At 45.8% G+C, this 16,877-nt stretch overlaps 1 protein-coding gene across 4 annotated transcripts in view; it reads right to left on the bottom strand.

Moving 5' to 3' along the window:
• nsd1b (nuclear receptor binding SET domain protein 1b) overlaps positions 1 to 16,551 on the bottom strand; it is a 22,966-nt gene extending 6,415 nt beyond the window's left edge. Inside the window, exons 1-13 of one of the 4 annotated variants that reach the window (XM_037979078.1) lie at positions 16,347 to 16,551; positions 12,177 to 13,051; positions 10,386 to 10,527; positions 9,861 to 10,033; positions 6,495 to 9,471; positions 5,873 to 5,985; positions 5,483 to 5,735; positions 5,080 to 5,180; positions 3,233 to 3,275; positions 2,732 to 2,949; positions 2,513 to 2,650; positions 1,329 to 1,452; positions 64 to 264 (exon numbers count right to left, since the gene is read on the bottom strand). In XM_037979078.1, the coding sequence (XP_037835006.1) occupies positions 64 to 264; positions 1,329 to 1,452; positions 2,513 to 2,650; positions 2,732 to 2,949; positions 3,233 to 3,275; positions 5,080 to 5,180; positions 5,483 to 5,735; positions 5,873 to 5,985; positions 6,495 to 9,471; positions 9,861 to 10,033; positions 10,386 to 10,527; positions 12,177 to 13,034 (5,341 nt within the window). In that variant the 5' untranslated portion in view covers positions 13,035 to 13,051; positions 16,347 to 16,551. Of the gene's footprint in view, positions 1 to 63; positions 265 to 1,328; positions 1,453 to 2,512; positions 2,651 to 2,731; positions 2,950 to 3,232; positions 3,276 to 5,079; positions 5,181 to 5,482; positions 5,736 to 5,872; positions 5,986 to 6,494; positions 9,472 to 9,860; positions 10,034 to 10,385; positions 10,528 to 12,176; positions 13,052 to 15,504; positions 15,712 to 16,018; positions 16,170 to 16,346 lie in introns of those variants that run through there. The other 3 variants (XM_017419890.3, XM_037979079.1, XM_017419892.3) reach the window with 3 other exon arrangements.
• Positions 16,552 to 16,877: the final 326 nt, after the last annotated feature.

Genomic DNA, 16,877 nt, shown 5'->3' with positions numbered 1-16,877 from the left:
GGGGGGGGTGAGCAGGCCGTTGGAGCGGCACATGCCTGAGGGACGCCTGTTCTCGATTTTTACCTTTGGAGATGGACGAGCTGTTGGGGCTGGCGATGAAGCACGTGAGGCAGACGTGGATGGAGCAGCGGAAGCCTCGGCTCACCGGGGCGGTCGGAGCGTAGTTCGCGATGCACTCGCCGTGATAGAACTTCCCGCACACGGGGATCATGCAGCGCCGCACGTCCTCGCCGCGCTTCTTACACACGAAGCAGGTGTGGACACCTGAGGGGACGGGGCAACGTTAGAAATCTGCTTCCTAACCGACAATCCCTGGAGTCAACCGGATTCAAGACGGTATATCGTCTTGAATCCGTATGATCTTTGAAACTGACCGTTTTTCTCTCCTGGCTGCCGTAGCGCCAGGAAATCCCTTCGTGTAATGTTTGACCTCATTGTGAAGCACGAGGATTCCTCTTTTTTTTTTTTTTTTAAATATACGGCTGTGACCTCCCTCCAGATCAATAAAAATCGAGTTTTCAAACCAACGCTACCGTGAAAAAAAAGAAAAGAAAACTAGCTTGTTGCCAGCTGATAAATTTAGCAAACTTCAACCAACTAGGCGTCATTTATGGAGAATTTTAAAATGATTACAAAATCATTTTGCCACAGTGCCTCACATTTCATTGAAGGGTTTTTATGTATGAAGCATGACGCCTGAACCAGCTGAAGTGGTGCCAACAAAAACTGCAGAATAAAGCGCTCAGAGGAAAAAAAGAAAGAAAGACAATGAATTTTGCGGATTTTTGTTTTTCTCTGCAGACTCGTTACATGACTCAACGTGCCTCCACACGACCCGGTCAGATCGTTCGGCTCAAACGGTCGTCCTGAGCACCGATTATTAGACTTTGAAGCCCACGGATCAGTCATTTATCCCAAAGGTTTCAGTTATTAGAAGAAACCAGGAAAATAAGTCAATAAGTAACAGAAATGCTTCACTAACCACCTCTGAGACGCAGCCGAGGGATCAGCTCGACAAATCTACGCTTTGTTATTTCAGGAATATCTTCATTTCACTTCTGCTACCAGACTTTGATTTTTGTATTTTAGCTTATTTAAATTATATTAAACGAATAACCCTTTCGGTAAAAACCTCTCTGTATTGTTTCAAACATAATTAAATTAAAATCTGAGGACAATAAAAAACAATTCAGACTGAAAATGTTTTTGTCAGACTTAAGCTACTCTAAAAACAGAAAAACCATGAATAATAATGAAGGTTAATGGGAATAATTTGCCCTTTTTGACACGAGACGTGAATGTAGTTATTTTTCAGGGAGCAGACTCACCTGATTTACACTCCGGACAGACAAACTTCCCTTTGGGTGCTTCGGCCAGAGAGATGCAGGCCAGGTGAAACGCTCCACAACACTGACCCTCACACAGCAGCAGCTCCCCCGTCTTCTCACACACCTGAGATATAAACAAAACAAACAAAAAGAAGGTATTTTTAAAGCCGATGGCTTCATAAACGAAACAATGCAGGAGAGTTTGGTTGGAGTTTCTTTGTCTCTTTATAGATTTACGGATGATTCTTTTGGAAATAAAACCTCAAGATTGACAACTGCGTTACACACACACACACACCAAAAAAATAAACAGAACCTCAAAGAAATCAAATAATTTCAAATAATTTAAGCTTTTCCCACAGAAATCAATCAGAGAACCGCATCAGAAAAAACCAAACGGTTCCACGTTTCAAACACGCGAGACAAGAGAAAATCGAACCCGATACTACCTCCTCCTTCGCTGTTAAAATTAAATCAGAATTAAGAGAAACGTTCAACTCAGAACGCAGCTCTAAAAGGGGCAAAACACGCAGGCGGCGTATGGGGTTTGTCCAAATTTACACCGCCATTTTTTTCCCACTGGCAGCGCCTGGTTGTGTCGCAGCGTCCGGTGAGATTTCTACCCACAGGATTTTATTGAAGCATCAACACTCACACGTTATCACATGTACACACTCCCTGCTGGACGTCTGGGTTCCCGCAGCAGCTTTTCTTCTTCTCGTGTTTAGTTGTAGCACCGTTTCACAACGATAGTTTAAAAATGGATGAAGAAAAAGACATTTTAGCGGAGTTATACAACCCCAGAATCCCTTCAGCTGCAGCCTACAAACATAAACTCGGTCATCAAAATAAAAGCAGCAGGAAGTCCCCTCACACAACAATCCAGAGCTGGAGCACAGATACGGTTCCCACAAAGGGGCCACCTGTGACTTTGACCCCACAACTTTGAAATCCATAGGGATCATCCTTGACCCATGAGGAGTGCAGCTGTGCAGTTTGTCATTGGACGGACAGATGGGCTGATGGCGCCAGGCCATAATAAAAAAGATAATTGGTGACTAGACGTTCTGGTGAGAAGGACAGAAACATGAAGTGTTGTTAAAGCCGCTTCAGCTTGATGCGTTTTATAAGTTTTTGTCGCGGTAACCGACGTGGCGTTCCCGGTGCGTTTTCGGACGACGAACCTGACACACGTTCTCCTTCATGGAGGCTGGCCCTCCTCGGTCCCCGATGATCTTCCTCACGGGCAAAACGGAGTCGTCGCACAGCAGCAAGTCGTCCTTCCCAGAGCAGAACCTGTGGTCCAGCCCAGACTGCTCGACCTTTACAGATAAGGACAATAAAGATTTCTTAGTAATCAAAAACTTTAAAACAAATAAAGAAAACAAACGAACGCGGCTTGCCTCCGACTCTTCGGTGTCCTTGGCGTCCTCCTGAGGGTTGCCGTCATCAGGCTGAGGAGAATCGGCCGCCGTCTCCACTTGTCTGGGTTCAGGAGGGGGCGAGGCTGAGGTGGAGGGTGGAGGAGTGGTCCGACAGGTGGGTGTGGCCGCGCAGGCGGTGATGTCAGAGGCCGGGCTCGGTGGTTTGCTCTTCGGTTTACAAGATGATGGCGCAGAATCTGTGCATGAGATTAAACAGGCAGACAGAAAGATGCAGCAAACGGGTTAACAGTCCGGGTTTTCATTTAAAGTCTTTTCTTTGCAGGGTTTGTTGGATCTCAGATATTACACTTTGTAAATAATAACAAACAATAGATAATGTTTATACAGGACCATTACAGTCCCCATAAAATAGCTGACAAATCAGATCTTCAGCCAACATTTAAGCATCAAGAAAAAACAAAAAGGATTCATCAGGATTCGCATGAAGCTGTAATTCCCAACACAAAACGACTCACTGACCAGAAACGGGAGCGGCGCTCGAGTTGGTCTTCAGTCCTCTCATCTGCGACAGGAAACAGAACATCAGGAAGGACTCATATTCCCGACAGAAATGCTTATCGCCCGCTCCTTGCAGGCCCAAAGTTTGAAACAAAAAAACTCACATGATCTGTTGGTGCTCAGACTGTGTGATGGGAAGGACTTTCAGCGACTACCACATCGAGCTTTAGCCTAATATCTGTGAAACTAACGGAGTTCTAGCCGTGTTTTGTGTTTGCTGAGGTTGATTAGCTGTGGCAGCCATCTTGAATGGAGTCAACTCTAAATCAGGGGTGTCAAACCCAGTGACGCAAGGGGCCAAAATTAAAAATTTGGTCCTAGCCAAGGGCCGATCACGATCAATATTTATTAAAAATGACATAAATTAATTGGTTTTAGATGTATTCTGTCAAATCATTCATATAGAAATATCAATGACCTTTTCCCAGTTACAGATTATACAGAATTTAGAGCAAACAGACTTGAATGAACACAGACAAATAGATCAAACTTCAAAAAGCACATCATTAGCAGTCATTTCTTACGCCTCACTCAGCTTTTAAATGAACTTTTAAACATTAAAACAGATTTTTTTAAAAAGCCATCAACAAAAACCTGATCATACAGAAATTAAAACTATATATTGTTGGCTTTAAGAGAAAACTTCACTAATTAGGCTCAGTTTTTTTAAGCTAAATAAGAATCAGAGACTCGATCTGAACCAGACTGGAGGGCCGGATGAAATGTTACAGAGGGCCGGATCTGGCCCATGGGCCTTGAGTTTGACACGTGTGGTGTAAGCAATCAGCTGTAGTGGCACATCCAATGATTCCTTTCTGCAAGTTTTAATAAAAGTAGTTCTTTTTTTGTTTGTTTTTGATTCATATTGTGCAGCTTACATTGTAAAACCCACCAAAATAAAAGCAATCAGTCTTTTCAGAAAGCAACTCTGACGGCGGCGTCACTCTAAAATAAACGCGACCTGCGGGGAGATTTGCCCTCTAATCAGTGGAAAGACCTCGGGTGATCTTTTTGTTTCGTGCCTGAGGAGTTTGAGGAAACAAAACAGAAGCTTTGAGCCGATTCTATCTGATAGTTTTTACATTATTAGAGATCTGAGCCAACAACTTGATGAAAGCAGCGCCTGACTGATGTTAGATGTAAACACGGCACCGTGTCAACGCTTCAACCATCCCTATATACTTTAGGGTTTTTATTCCAAGCAGCCAGACTTTCTTGTAATTTTTTAAAGTGGTTTTGATCAATATTTCTTTGGGCTTTTGTTGCTTTTTTCCACTCATTTCTGTCCATTCCTTGTACCCTGACACCGAAAGGGCTAAAAAGATCAGATCTACAGCAGATAAAAGTCTTGTCTTTGAGAAATGAGAAAACAAAGTTCAGCAAAGACGAGACAAGGGACCCGAGAGACGCATCATCCTCCAGCTGAGTCATGTTTGCAGCGAACAGATCACCTCGTTGGTGCTAAAATACTGTTTTCTGTCTGTCAAACTGTATTATCTCTGACATTTTGGAGATTTCAGCTGAAGGAACTTTGTGACAGGCTGCAGGTAACAAGATTCCTAAAGATCCAATTTAAAAAGGTTCATCCACTGAATTTAGGAGATTTTTATGCCTGAATGAGTCAAAAGTTGGAGTCAAATGGCTTAAATAAACATATTTTTAAATGGTCAGCATAAAGTCAAAGATCTATAAAAAGCCTGGAGAAACATCGACTAAGATCACTTTACAAGAAGGTCTGGCTCCTTGGAAGCAAAGAATAAAGTTCTACATAAAATAATGTGTTAAATAACTCAACGGGCTTGTCATACCTTCTTCTTGGGCCCTGTTGACGCCTCGGCCTCCAGACAATACTCCAGGATTTTCTGAGTGGGTTTCCTCTTCCGCTTCTTCTCAAACACAGCAGCACCTTCTGGGCATCAAACGTTAAACCGTGAAAAGCTTCAGAAATCGTCTGGAAACGGTGCGTCAACAAGTCGTATCGGACTTTAGAGCGGACTGCGGGACCGATGCAGTCCGCCGTTCTCACATCCTTCAGTTCTAAACCTCTACTTTGCGGTAAACGGTTCTAAATTACTGGTTTCATCTCCGATATTTGATTATTATTAATTATTTACCACGAGGACTTCATCCAAGATGTCAGAACTGTCATTTGTTTGTGGTTCTAAATGCAGGTAAACAAACAAACAAACAAAAACACCCCTGCTTCCTTACTGTCTTTAGCGAGGCCTTCTGACGGCGGCGGGTCAGCTTCAGGAGGGGGCGTTAACGTGCTCATGGACAGAATCGGTGGATCCTGGGTTGACGGGAGCTCAGTCTTGGGACTTTGTAGCCCAGCAGGGATCGTCTGCACGGTTTCTTCCGGAGGCGGGGTCAGTATTTCGGGAAGTATGGCGGCGGGCGTGTGGTCGTGTTGGTTCTGGTCCGACCCGGACACCTCAGACATAGCGGTAACGTGTCCGGCGGCCTAAATAAAACAGACTCTGAGTATCGTTTCTGACTGAACGAACCTAAATTGGCTTCCTAATGAGAAACTACAAAGAAGACGCAACAACGTAAGGAAATTATAACGTTAGATCGGCGAATACTTTGCAGGATTTTTACCTTTCCGATCAGCTGGAGAGGCCTTTTGGTTTTCTTCCTTGTGGGGAAAATCTGGCTGTACTCCTCGGTCCACTCAATCAGCCGCTTGCTGGGTTTTCTTATTCGTTTATGCTCTAAATAACAAAAAAAGGAAAGACAACGTTTTGCAGAATAAACCATTACGACCTCTGATTTAAATTAAAACAACTTAAAAAGCTGTGGAATCCTCATTATTCCCAACTAAAGAGGCCTCTCTCAGTTGAATTTCTTATATTTACGCCAGGCTACAAAACCAGAAACGTTCAACTCGTCATTTTTAGTTTCTAACATATCTCTAGATTTTTGGTCAACTTTGCCATCCAGTTTACTGGTAAAAGTCATTGGGTCTGATATTCTGGAAAAATTAGTCATTTTAGACCTGAAAATGACTGACACGCACAATATGTGGCCGACTGAAGGAAACATTTGTAATGTGTTAAGTGTGTAGTTAATGTAAATGAAGGCAGAATTTAATGCTTGGTGTCACTGCTATGTGTGCCAATAATGGCTAACGTGGTGGTATTCAACGCTCCCAACTTGGATCGGTCTTTTTCAGCGTGTCTGTGTAGATTTCTGGGTCCGACGTTGTGCAGACACCACTTACCTCCTGGAGCCTTACTTCCATGTCCGACGTCATGCATCAGTCCCGTGTTATTCTTGATGTACTCTGCCACGAGGCTGTTTTCCCGTTCCAGAGGCAGTGTAGCGTCACCCTTCTTCTGCTCCAAGGAGATCCCGATCTGCTGATTCCTCTTCAGTCTGCTCCACCGCTCCTCTTCTCGCCCAGCCTCTCCTTCTCCGCCTTCAGCGTGGCTCTCCCAGCTGCCGCTCTGTAAGTCCACAATCCTCGAGGAGCAGTTCGCTTTCGACGAGGTTCCCACTGCTGGCAGGGATTTCTTTCCCGAGGAGGACTCCAGGCCTGGAAAACCGGGTCCAGACCTGACAAAATGAGGCGTTCTTCGATTGTTTTTCCTCTTCAGCCAATGGGAGCCCCTTCTGTTATAGGGCCTCTTGGGTTTCTGATTTACTCTACATTCATTGTGCGCGATTACATTTTGGTTCAGACTTGAATCTGTATTGCTGAGAACAAATTGAATTTGCTGATCTTGTCCTGCTGATGGAGCTGCTTGTGGCACCACCAATGGCTCCTCCTTAACATGTGAACTCGGTGATCCGATTTCCAGCTCTAAGGGCGTCCCGTCTCGCTCCCTCGTGTCATGCAAGTCCTTTAACATCATAAGAAAAGTGCTGAACTTGTACTTTCTGTTCGTCTTGAAAGAGATGGGTTTACCATCATTCTCGTTTGCCAGGGATTGGAAGGACACCTCCTCTACATTTTTAAAGTCTTTCATAAAGGAAAATGGTGACGGAGGCGATGATGAAGGCCGTATGTTAGAAGACCGACCTTTGTGCTTCGCCTTCACTTTAGAAGTTAAAGGTATGAAGTCCATCGGTGGAGTTGAGGATATTGAGAGGTCTTCGTCTTCACTTTTAACGTGCTCTTCAAAGTCATTTGAATCAGAAAACATTAAAGAGGGGGAGCTACAGCTTGAAAATGTGCCTTGATCACATTCGCCATTGTCAACATGCTGAGATTTTAGGACTTTTAATTTAGTGCAAACGTCCAGCTTCACCTCAGGTTCCCACTCAAGATCCTCAACTTTTCTCAAAGAGCTCGAGATCTGCTTTTGTCCAACTTCTTTTTGGACTTTTTCACTCTTCTTCTGGTCCACCTCGTGCATGGCCCTAAGTGCTCTGGTCATCAGCCCCTTGCTGGCGGGGAGGTGCGCAGGCTGCTTGCTCAGGACTTGACTCACTTCAGAAACCAGCTTGGAATTACGAACAACTTTCGTCGGTTCCTGAGAAGAAGGGCCTTCAGGAACTACAGAATTTCGACACAACGGGTCTTCATCACGCTTAGAAGGCAGAGGAGCTGCAGGAGAAGCTGTAGTAAGGACAATGATTTGGTCTAAACTGGCTAAGTGGTCAGACGTTTTGTCTGTTTGATCCAACACAGGAGTCTTATTCCCCTCTGACCGGTCTGACTGATTGGACCGAGTCACATTTTTTGGACTTACATTTGATATCCTCTCTGCCTCTGGGCCAACAAACTCTTCATCAGACAGGTTGGAAGCAACAGTAGCATCACTGTTTGATGACTCTGAGAGACGAAGCACATCAGACCCACCGCTAGCTTTTAACTTCTTCACTGCGACCTTCATGGGTCCTGAATTTACTGATTGACCTGTGGACGAACTCGACTTGTCCATCTGATCCGACTGGCGAGGGGATGCTTTAATCACGTTAGCTTCTGATCTTTTTTCCTTCTTTGTGCACGCGGTTTGGTCAGTGGGACAAACTGTGTCACTGGAGCTTAGATACTCATCTTGTACCTCCTTACGTATCAGTTTCACAAAGGGAAGCCTACAGCTTGTAACCAGAGTTGTTTGGTTTTCTGGTCTTGACTCGGAGTCACTAGTCTCTTGTAAACATGACACTGAAGTCTCGTTGTTTTCTTGTTCTTCATCAGAGACCTTGTCAGTTTCACTAACCTGTTTAGTAGCCATCGTGGCAGAAATTTTGTTTTGACTGACAGTTTTTACACTGGATTGGTCCCAGAATTGAACATTTTTTGAGGCCTCTGAGTCCCTTTCAACTCCTGAGCAACTTAACAGACCAGACGAAGTGTTAGTATCAGTGTCAGGTGAATTACTGTCCATCTGTTTAACCTTTGAACGCTCTACCGACAAGAGGGCATTCTGGTTGTCCAAAAATCCTGAGTGGTCAACAGAACTGCCACTAGCGTCCACAGGCGTTGTACTGCTCTTAGTGGTTTTATGCTTTAAAGGTCCCGACTGTTCAAGTAACAGATGGTCATCGGTTGGTTTATGCTTCTCTGACAGTCCTGCCTGGTCACTGGATGCTCCACCAACCGAGGATGCAGAAGAAACGAGTGTCTTTTTACTTAAAGTGGATACATTCTTCTTCTTGCAGGGCACCTTACTGAAGAGGGAGCGATCCGGCACCGGATTGGTAGTTTTAGGTCGGCGCTCTTTGCCCGATTTGCTAAACCAAAGACCACTCTGAATCTCGGGCTGCTTTTTCAGCTCTTTCACAACTGCGACAGACGGCTGAGATTGAACTAGCTTAGGTTGGCGTTCAAGTGCTTTAGGGCATAAAATCTTCGGGACCGAGTCAAGGTCAGAGTATGGGCACTCTCTGTTGTCTTTATCTGATTGGTCAGGGCTACACTGCAGCATCTTTTTAGAGTTTTTACTGCTTGGACCTTTTAGGGATTTGCTTTGCTTCTTCTTTCCAGAAGATTTCTTTAAAGTGCTTGGTTTTATTGGAGTTGTATTTGGGGATAAAACGGATCCGTTGGTTATGTGCAGTGTCTCGGAGAGGGTGGAGACCGACGAATTGAGAGGAGGAAAGGTTGGTTGTGGCCTGTTCTCCCTTTCTGGCGGGGAGCTACAACGGAAGGCAATATCTATGGAGGACGCCATTTTGGGTCTCCCGGGCAGAACAGACTCTGCTTCTGCCACGCTGGATTTCCAAGAATTCTGAAAACGCTTGCTTATCTGCAAAGAGATAAAACAAAAACTACTCCAGACCCATTTACACAAACAATATGCTTTTCCTGAACACATTGGTTGGGGCATAAAATACTTATTTTATTTGTCTAACCCAGTGGCGTCAAATCCTGGTCCCAGAGGACCACTATCCTGCATGTTTTAGTTGTTTCCCTCCTTTTCAGCATATTTTTAAGTTCTGCAGAAGCCTGTTAATCACTCATTCATTCAAACCAGGTGTGTGAAAGTAGAGAAACATCTAAAACGTGCAGGATAGTTGCTCTCCTGGACCAGGATTGGGCACCACTGGTCCAAACTATTTCATAATTATGTCCAACACCAACAGTTAATCAAGCCATGCAAGTATCATGCTGTAATTCATAAAATTCAATAATTACGTTGCATTTGTTGTTCTGGTCCTTCTGCTTCCCCCTACGGCGCAAACGGAGGAGTTGTTCGAATTCAAAGCCTCCATGGAAAGTGTGGGTTGATTTTTCCTCCACCCAGACGAGCTCCTTGGGCTCCCCAAAGGTCTGGATGTGGTAGAGTCGACAAGGCCGATCGCTGGGCTCTGAGACAACAAATTATCAGCCAAGAAGGAAATTAAAAAAGGCATCAGCCAGGAATGCAGCAAGCACACAACTGGATCAACGAAGAACAACGGAACAACTAACTTATATACAGTCAAAACTGCTCTACAATTTGTAAACATGCAGCATAAAATTGTTCTAATGAAAGCATAATATCTGAACCAAGCAACAATTAAAGGTAGTTGCGTTTGGTTTAAAAAAAAAGCTCAAACTAAGTGAGTTTCCTTATTTATTTACGGCAATATTAGGAATCACAAAACACCACAGCACTTATAGCCTAAAAGGCAATTTGCAGTAAGCTATCACAGCAAGTCAACAATGTTTCACACCCACCTTTCACTCTGTGATAGACGCCCAGTAAAGGGTCAACAATCACTTCGCAGGGCCACCACGGCCTTCGGCTGAACTTTGCCCAAACAACTTCGCCCTCGACAAATTTCACAGGCGGCAGAGACTTCTTCCTCGGGCTGTTTTGCTGCAGGACAACGAAAAGTGTTTATTCGACAGAGAGCTGCGGAAAACAAAGCAGCAAAGACTAAATGCGGACCTCTGCTAGCGTAAAATTAGTTTACACGCATTAAATTGAACGGAGAGCTGGGTTGTTCATCCAGTGAAGCGAGAAAAGGCTCAATTTCCGACTACGACCTTCCTAATTTTAGCTTGTCGTGTCTTCAAACCAGAACACAAACCACAGCACAAAGGTCTCACGTTACACTACTGAAAATGATTATTTGTGAGTTGGATGAGTGGACTTAGAGTGGGTACATGAGTTATGACCGGCATGTATCGAGACTGATCACAGGGCTGATCTGGACTGGACAATTGAAGGGAATAATTCAACACTTTGTGAAGCACGTCGCACATTTTCCCAGCTGAGATTAACTTGATATTTTGGTACTCCCAACTAATTTCTTGGGATGAGGAAGACACTTCAGCTAAAGGAAGTTTAGCTGACTTTTATTTGGGATGTTTCTAACTCTGGCTTCAACTTCTGGGTTCCCGAAGAATATCTGTTTTTCTGTAACAGTCGGCTGATAACGTTCAGCACAGCTACTTTCGGGTTTTAACACGGCTGTTGTTTGGTTGAGAGAGCGGACAAACTAAACAGTCTCATGCGAAAGCTCGGAGGTTTAATCTTTGCTAATCTAACGTTCTTTCACTCCTGTATGACGTTTTAGAGAAAGTTATTTTATATGCCTAAAAAAAAAAAAAAAAGACCAGTCTGGCTAAACATTAGCTCTATTAATTCCTGCAGAACTTTTTTCTGTTTCTTCATTGTTCCTTGCTTTATGACCGATGTCACGGCTGATAAGTTCCTACTGATACCTATTTGACAGAAGGTGGAGGCAGAGATAACAACAGCGTTTTAGTCATTACGAGCAGCCGGAGATACCTTCTTTTAGACAATGAATGAGAAACAGCATTGTTAAAAATCATGCTGAATTTACATTTAGAAGGTTGAGCTTGTAACAGATACTAATACTTTTAATAATGGATGCTTTTGAACGGTGGCAGACTTGATTAATGCCGTCGCCTCACAGCAAGAAGGTCGCAGCCTCGACTCGTGGAGTTTGCACGTTCTCACTGCGCTTAGGTTTCCTCCAGTTTCCTCCCACGCTTCAAAAACATACATATTAAGATGACAGACAACTACAAATTACCATTAGGTTGTCTGTCTTGCTTGCCTTCGATGGACCGGTGAAGTGTGCAGGGTGTGCCCCACGTTTAGCCAATGACAGTTTCGAATAGTAATAGTTTTGGGACTTTTGAGAGGTTTTTATTCACAACTAACGCATTTATGACTAAGAAAAGGAATGCTGTTTACAGGATAAATCACTGTTTTAGTTCCTAATCATTCTGCCTCCACATGCAGACAGCTTTTGTTGCAGGCGGAAGTGTCCAATCCTGGTCCTCAAAGGCCACTATCCTGCAGGTTTTACCCGTTTCCCTGCTCTAACACACCTGATTCAGTGGTTAAATGACCTCTTCTTGTTCTGCAGAAGCCTGTTAATCACCCATTGATTCAAATCAGGTGTGTTGGAGCAGAGAAACAAGTAAAACCTGCAGGATGGTGGCTCTCGAGGACCAGGGTTGGACACCCCTGTTATTGAGAGTAAGACTTGCCACTGAATGCAGAAATGGACTGTCTTCAAACAGGAACAGCTCGGTGTCGCTGTCCCACTCGTCTTCCGAGCCGTCCCAGTACCTCCTGCGGTGACCTGAGGACTGGGAGCGCGTCACCACCTTAGCCGATGGCAGCACAGTGTCCTTCGTGTCCAGATTTACATTTGTGGGCGGAGACGGAGAAACGGGCTCAGTTTTCTCGCAACGGTCCAGCGTATCTGCAAAGGGCGACCCGGCGCCTCGCTCTTCATCGTTTTCCTCTCCCTCAAACAAAGTGGATTCAAAGTGGAGCAAGCCGTTTGCGAAGGGGCTGTTGCTGTCAAGAGAGAAGGCGGGGCTGGGTGGGCCTGAGAAACAACCTTCCGTTTTTTTCAACGAAACGACAGAACCGTTACAACTCGCAGGAGGTGTGTTTCTGCTTTCGCTTTGGACCTCGGGTTGCTTCTGTCCAAAAGGAGAATGGGCAAAGTTCTCCTCCCTGTTTGGAATCTGGGAGGCAGAGTAATCCCTGTAGTCAACCCAGGAGTCCCTCTCCATCTTCCTCTTCCCCTTCCCATGTGCCCCCCACTCCCAGCTCCGCTCTGGATCCCTCGCTGGCAGGACCAGGTCCGGCTGGCTCACCATGGTGGTGAGATGCTGCAGCCTCCTGAGAGGGCTGTAGGACGAAGAGGAAGACGAGTGGTCCGTTTGCGTGAACCTGTAGACAGACGAATGCTTCAGGGAGGAGGTGGTGGCAGACATGTTCAGGCCGATTGGCTGTCGGTGCCGTTTGGAGGGGTCGGGCGGGTCACGGTCTGGGGTCAGAGTGCAGCTGGACTGATGAGTTTTCCTTCCAGGGGCTCGGTATGGCACACTCATGATGGCATGATTCCTCCCTGAAATAATGACAGAGAGAATTCAGCTTTGCAAGAAATACAAATCGTGAAAATTTAGATAATGCTTTTCTTATTAAACCAGGTAACAAATAATGACATTATTTTCACACTGTAGAAACAAAAATAATTCACGTGTGACCATCAGAGTCATCTCCACCTGATCAGCACATCTAGTCCATCGACATCCATAAATATAGACAGTGTCTGCATCTTTCGTTGTTGAATTACAGCCAAAATATGTCCTTTTTTGGTTCTGCCATGTTGTATTTTTGGAGCCAGAGTACAAAAGTCTGTCTACACAGCCGCCTAAGTCGCTAACAGATGTCCCATTCATTTACATGGAGGTGCGAGACTTGAAACTGTACTGTAGCCTGCCTCCAGGGGGCTCTCATCCATGGTGGCTTCAACTTCTAGTTCCCGGTCCTGTGTCTAGTTACAGAATTGTTCCAATTTCACTTAAATACCTTAAGCAGCCTGAGGACTTCGACGTTTTCACAGTCTATGCTCAGCACACGAAAACAGCAACCAACTAAACAAACGGCGTCATGCTGAAGTGCAGTTTTTCTGATTTGTTTTATATATAAACACAAAAAAAAGACCCCTGTTTGGTTAGCCATTAGCCTAGGTCGAACAAAGATGTGCGGTTAGTACCGATGAGGTACTAATCGTTGATAAAAATGACCAGATTATCTTCTTAAAGCTGGATTTATACTCCGCTAGAAGTAAAAAAATCTGTTCTTGCAGACGTGGATGTCACCTTGTTCTTACATGATCTCTGAGAACCTGTTCTCAACACAAGGTCTGAGCAGATCCTTTTCCTCCTGGGGCGTCAACTGTTGTGTGATTGGTCAGAACCTTGTTGTGGGCGTGTTTATGGATGTGTCTGAGGAAAAAGCTGCTCAAGGCGGTTTGGAAATACAGTCGTGGCCAGACGTTTTTGAGAACGGCACAAATTTTGGTTTTCACAAAGTTTGTCAGATGTTTGTACGATATAATGAAATACAATTATAAGCGTTCCTGGCCGTGGACCCAACATTTCAATGTTTTGCGTCGTGACATGATGCTCCATCACGCTGGAAAAACCATTGCTAATTCCCAAATTGCTCCTGGATTGCTGGGAGAACTTGGTCTTGGAGGATGTTTGGATACCTTTCTTTATTCATGGCAGTGTTCCCCTGGATGAGAAGCGACCCCACGAATGAATGGTCGCCGGATGCTTCACTGCTGGCATGACGCAGGACTCGTGGTGGCGCTCACCTTTCATTCTCTGGACAATCATTTTCCCAGACGTCCTCTGCGGTCCACTCCTCGTACTTCCTTCAGAATGTCAGTCTGACCTTGAAGAAGTGGCTTCTTTGACACAAAACCATCCTGAACTGAGCATCAGATGCCCTCTGCCGTTCCTGAACAAGCTCTGGTCACTGGTGGACTGGATCTCGTAGCTGCATCCTCTTTAGGAGACGACATCCAGACGCTTGCTTGACTTTCTTGGGCGTCCTGAAGCCGCCTTCACTGAAACTGACCCGCTCTCCTTGACGTTCTCCACTAAATGGTTGATTGAGATCTTACAAGCAGCGACGTCCTCGCCTGCAAAACCCTTTTGATGCAACACGACGGCTGCACGCGTCTCCTTGGAGGTAACCGTGGTTAACAGAAGAAAACTTGAAAGCACCACTACCCTTTTAAAGCCACCCGTCTGCTCGTCTAATCAGCATGACAGAGCGATATCAGCCATCTTGTCCTCATTAACCTTTTCTCCCGAGCGAACGAGATAATCACTGAAATGATGTTAGCGGGCTGGAATGCAGCATTTCTCGTGAGAAGGTCACCGCCGTGGCAGGGAAAGACTTTGCGATCAATCGCAATTCGTCTGATCACTCCTCGCAATCGGGAGTTGGTGCGAGTTGCCACTGGGGAGAAAGCTGGGTGAAAACCAAAACGGGCGCCGGTCTCGATACGTCTGGCCACGTCTGCACAACTGCTCCAGCGGGACGCGTGGAGGTAGTCGAACGGCGAAGAATTCCTGGAAGGATGTGGCTCAAATCCGCGAAAACGGCGCTGCAGCTCCTTGCAGACGGCAAACCGTCCCCCCGTTGTCGCAGCTACGTCAGCAAGAGCAGACTTCTTCACTTCTCGAGGACCCTCGAGCGTGCTCTCAGGGAGTGAGAGACGCAGGTGCGTGGTTACTGTGGCAACGGCGTCAACGTTCCCTTCCACCTCGGCTCTCTCTCATTTGGTTTACGCATCGAAATGCCGGCATTTTGTCGGCTTGGGTGGTTTGAAAGTTGGTGTTGGAGTTCAAAATGTCTTCCTTCATTTTCTAGTTTTCCACGAAACCTTCCGGTGAGGTGTCATAGCAACGCTGCAGGTGACCATGGGATGTTCAGCTCAGATGTTATATCTATAAAAAACAAACAAACAAACAAACAAACAACAACAACCTGTCTGCCTACCAGGAGCAAATAAAAGCAGCCCCCCTGCCGTCGCCTTAAACGTCCTTTAAGCCGCAGACGAGCCGTGAAAGCCTCTCGGGGCTGTTATCGCGATATGTTGGAAATGACATCAAACACGATAAGGTCAGCCTGTTAGCTGGCTCACGTGAAGGCACGGCACGCGGCCAGTCAGGCCAGTTACAGCGTTAAACCGCGTCAGGCTGGAGCGAGAAAACACACCAGGAATTAAAATGGACCCGCGCGTGCACGTCGGGCCACGCGTGGAGAGCAGGGCTGTGTGTGTGTGTGTGTGTGTGAGTGTGCAAACAGCGGCTTCATGGTTGCACATGAAAAATCATAGCGTGGAAGAAGGGAAAAAAAAAAGGCGACGAGACACAAGTTCATGAACACACTGACACGCGCACACGCACACGCTGTGACACTTCGTGATGCAGCCCTCCTAAATGTTGTGCATCAAACAGCTAAATCACGCACAAAAAGCCACATGACGCGGGATCTGTCGCGAGATTCTTACCATTCCGGTGCGTCCCGGCGCTAAGCCGAGCCGGGACCTGCGCATTTTGGCGTCTAAATGTGCAAATTTCCAATTTTTTGAGAGCGGATGAGGAGAGTCCCGGCGGCAGCACCACTACTAGGCCTGGATCCCTCACTCCCTCCCTTCCCTCCCCTCTCCTCTCCCTCCCTCACTCACTCACTCCCTCACTCACCCTCTCTACATGCGCTAAAGCCTGCTCCCGCGGCCCTTGGAATAATAAAAAATAATAACAAAAAAAAAGGAAACCACTCGAGCTGTGCGCTCCCTCTCCTTGCTTTTTGCTTTGGGATAACTTTAGAACCCCCACCTTTCTATACAGATGGATGGATGCTGGTTATTTCCTGCCCCCCTCCATGAGAAAGTCAGTTTATGTGCGCACTGCCAGTCGTCACCACTGTCCTCCCCCCTCCTTGGGAGGAAAAACAAAAAAACCTCAAAACTACCAAACACGTCGCCCCGCCCACCTCCTCCTCAATTAAAAGCATCAATAATTAACCTAAAAGCAGGCTGACATGTACGTGTCAAACTTGTGCCAAACATGTCAAAGAAAAGCCCCCCCTCGCCCTCCCTCCTCCACCCCGTCCCCCGTCCCTCTGAGACGCACACATGAGAAGATTCAAACATGTCCTCCACCTCCAGAAACGGTGCCGGAAAAAAAAAAGGGGGAAAGAAAGCACGGATCCTTTCAAGAGACGACTTGCTGCTGCTGTTAGGGTCTGTCTGCACCCGGTCTCTTCAAAATGGAGTCCTCCAGAGGAGAGGAAAAAGGCAGCGAAGGAAGCAGAAAAAACAGGCCACAAAGTGTTAATCTAAGCTCGGTCTGAAAGTTCACCCCTAA

Source organism: Kryptolebias marmoratus, linkage group LG13 (genome assembly GCF_001649575.2).
Source record: "Kryptolebias marmoratus isolate JLee-2015 linkage group LG13, ASM164957v2, whole genome shotgun sequence".
NCBI classification, from domain to species: Eukaryota; Metazoa; Chordata; class Actinopteri; order Cyprinodontiformes; family Rivulidae; genus Kryptolebias; species Kryptolebias marmoratus.
This window is presented reverse-complemented; position numbering and strand designations above follow the sequence as displayed.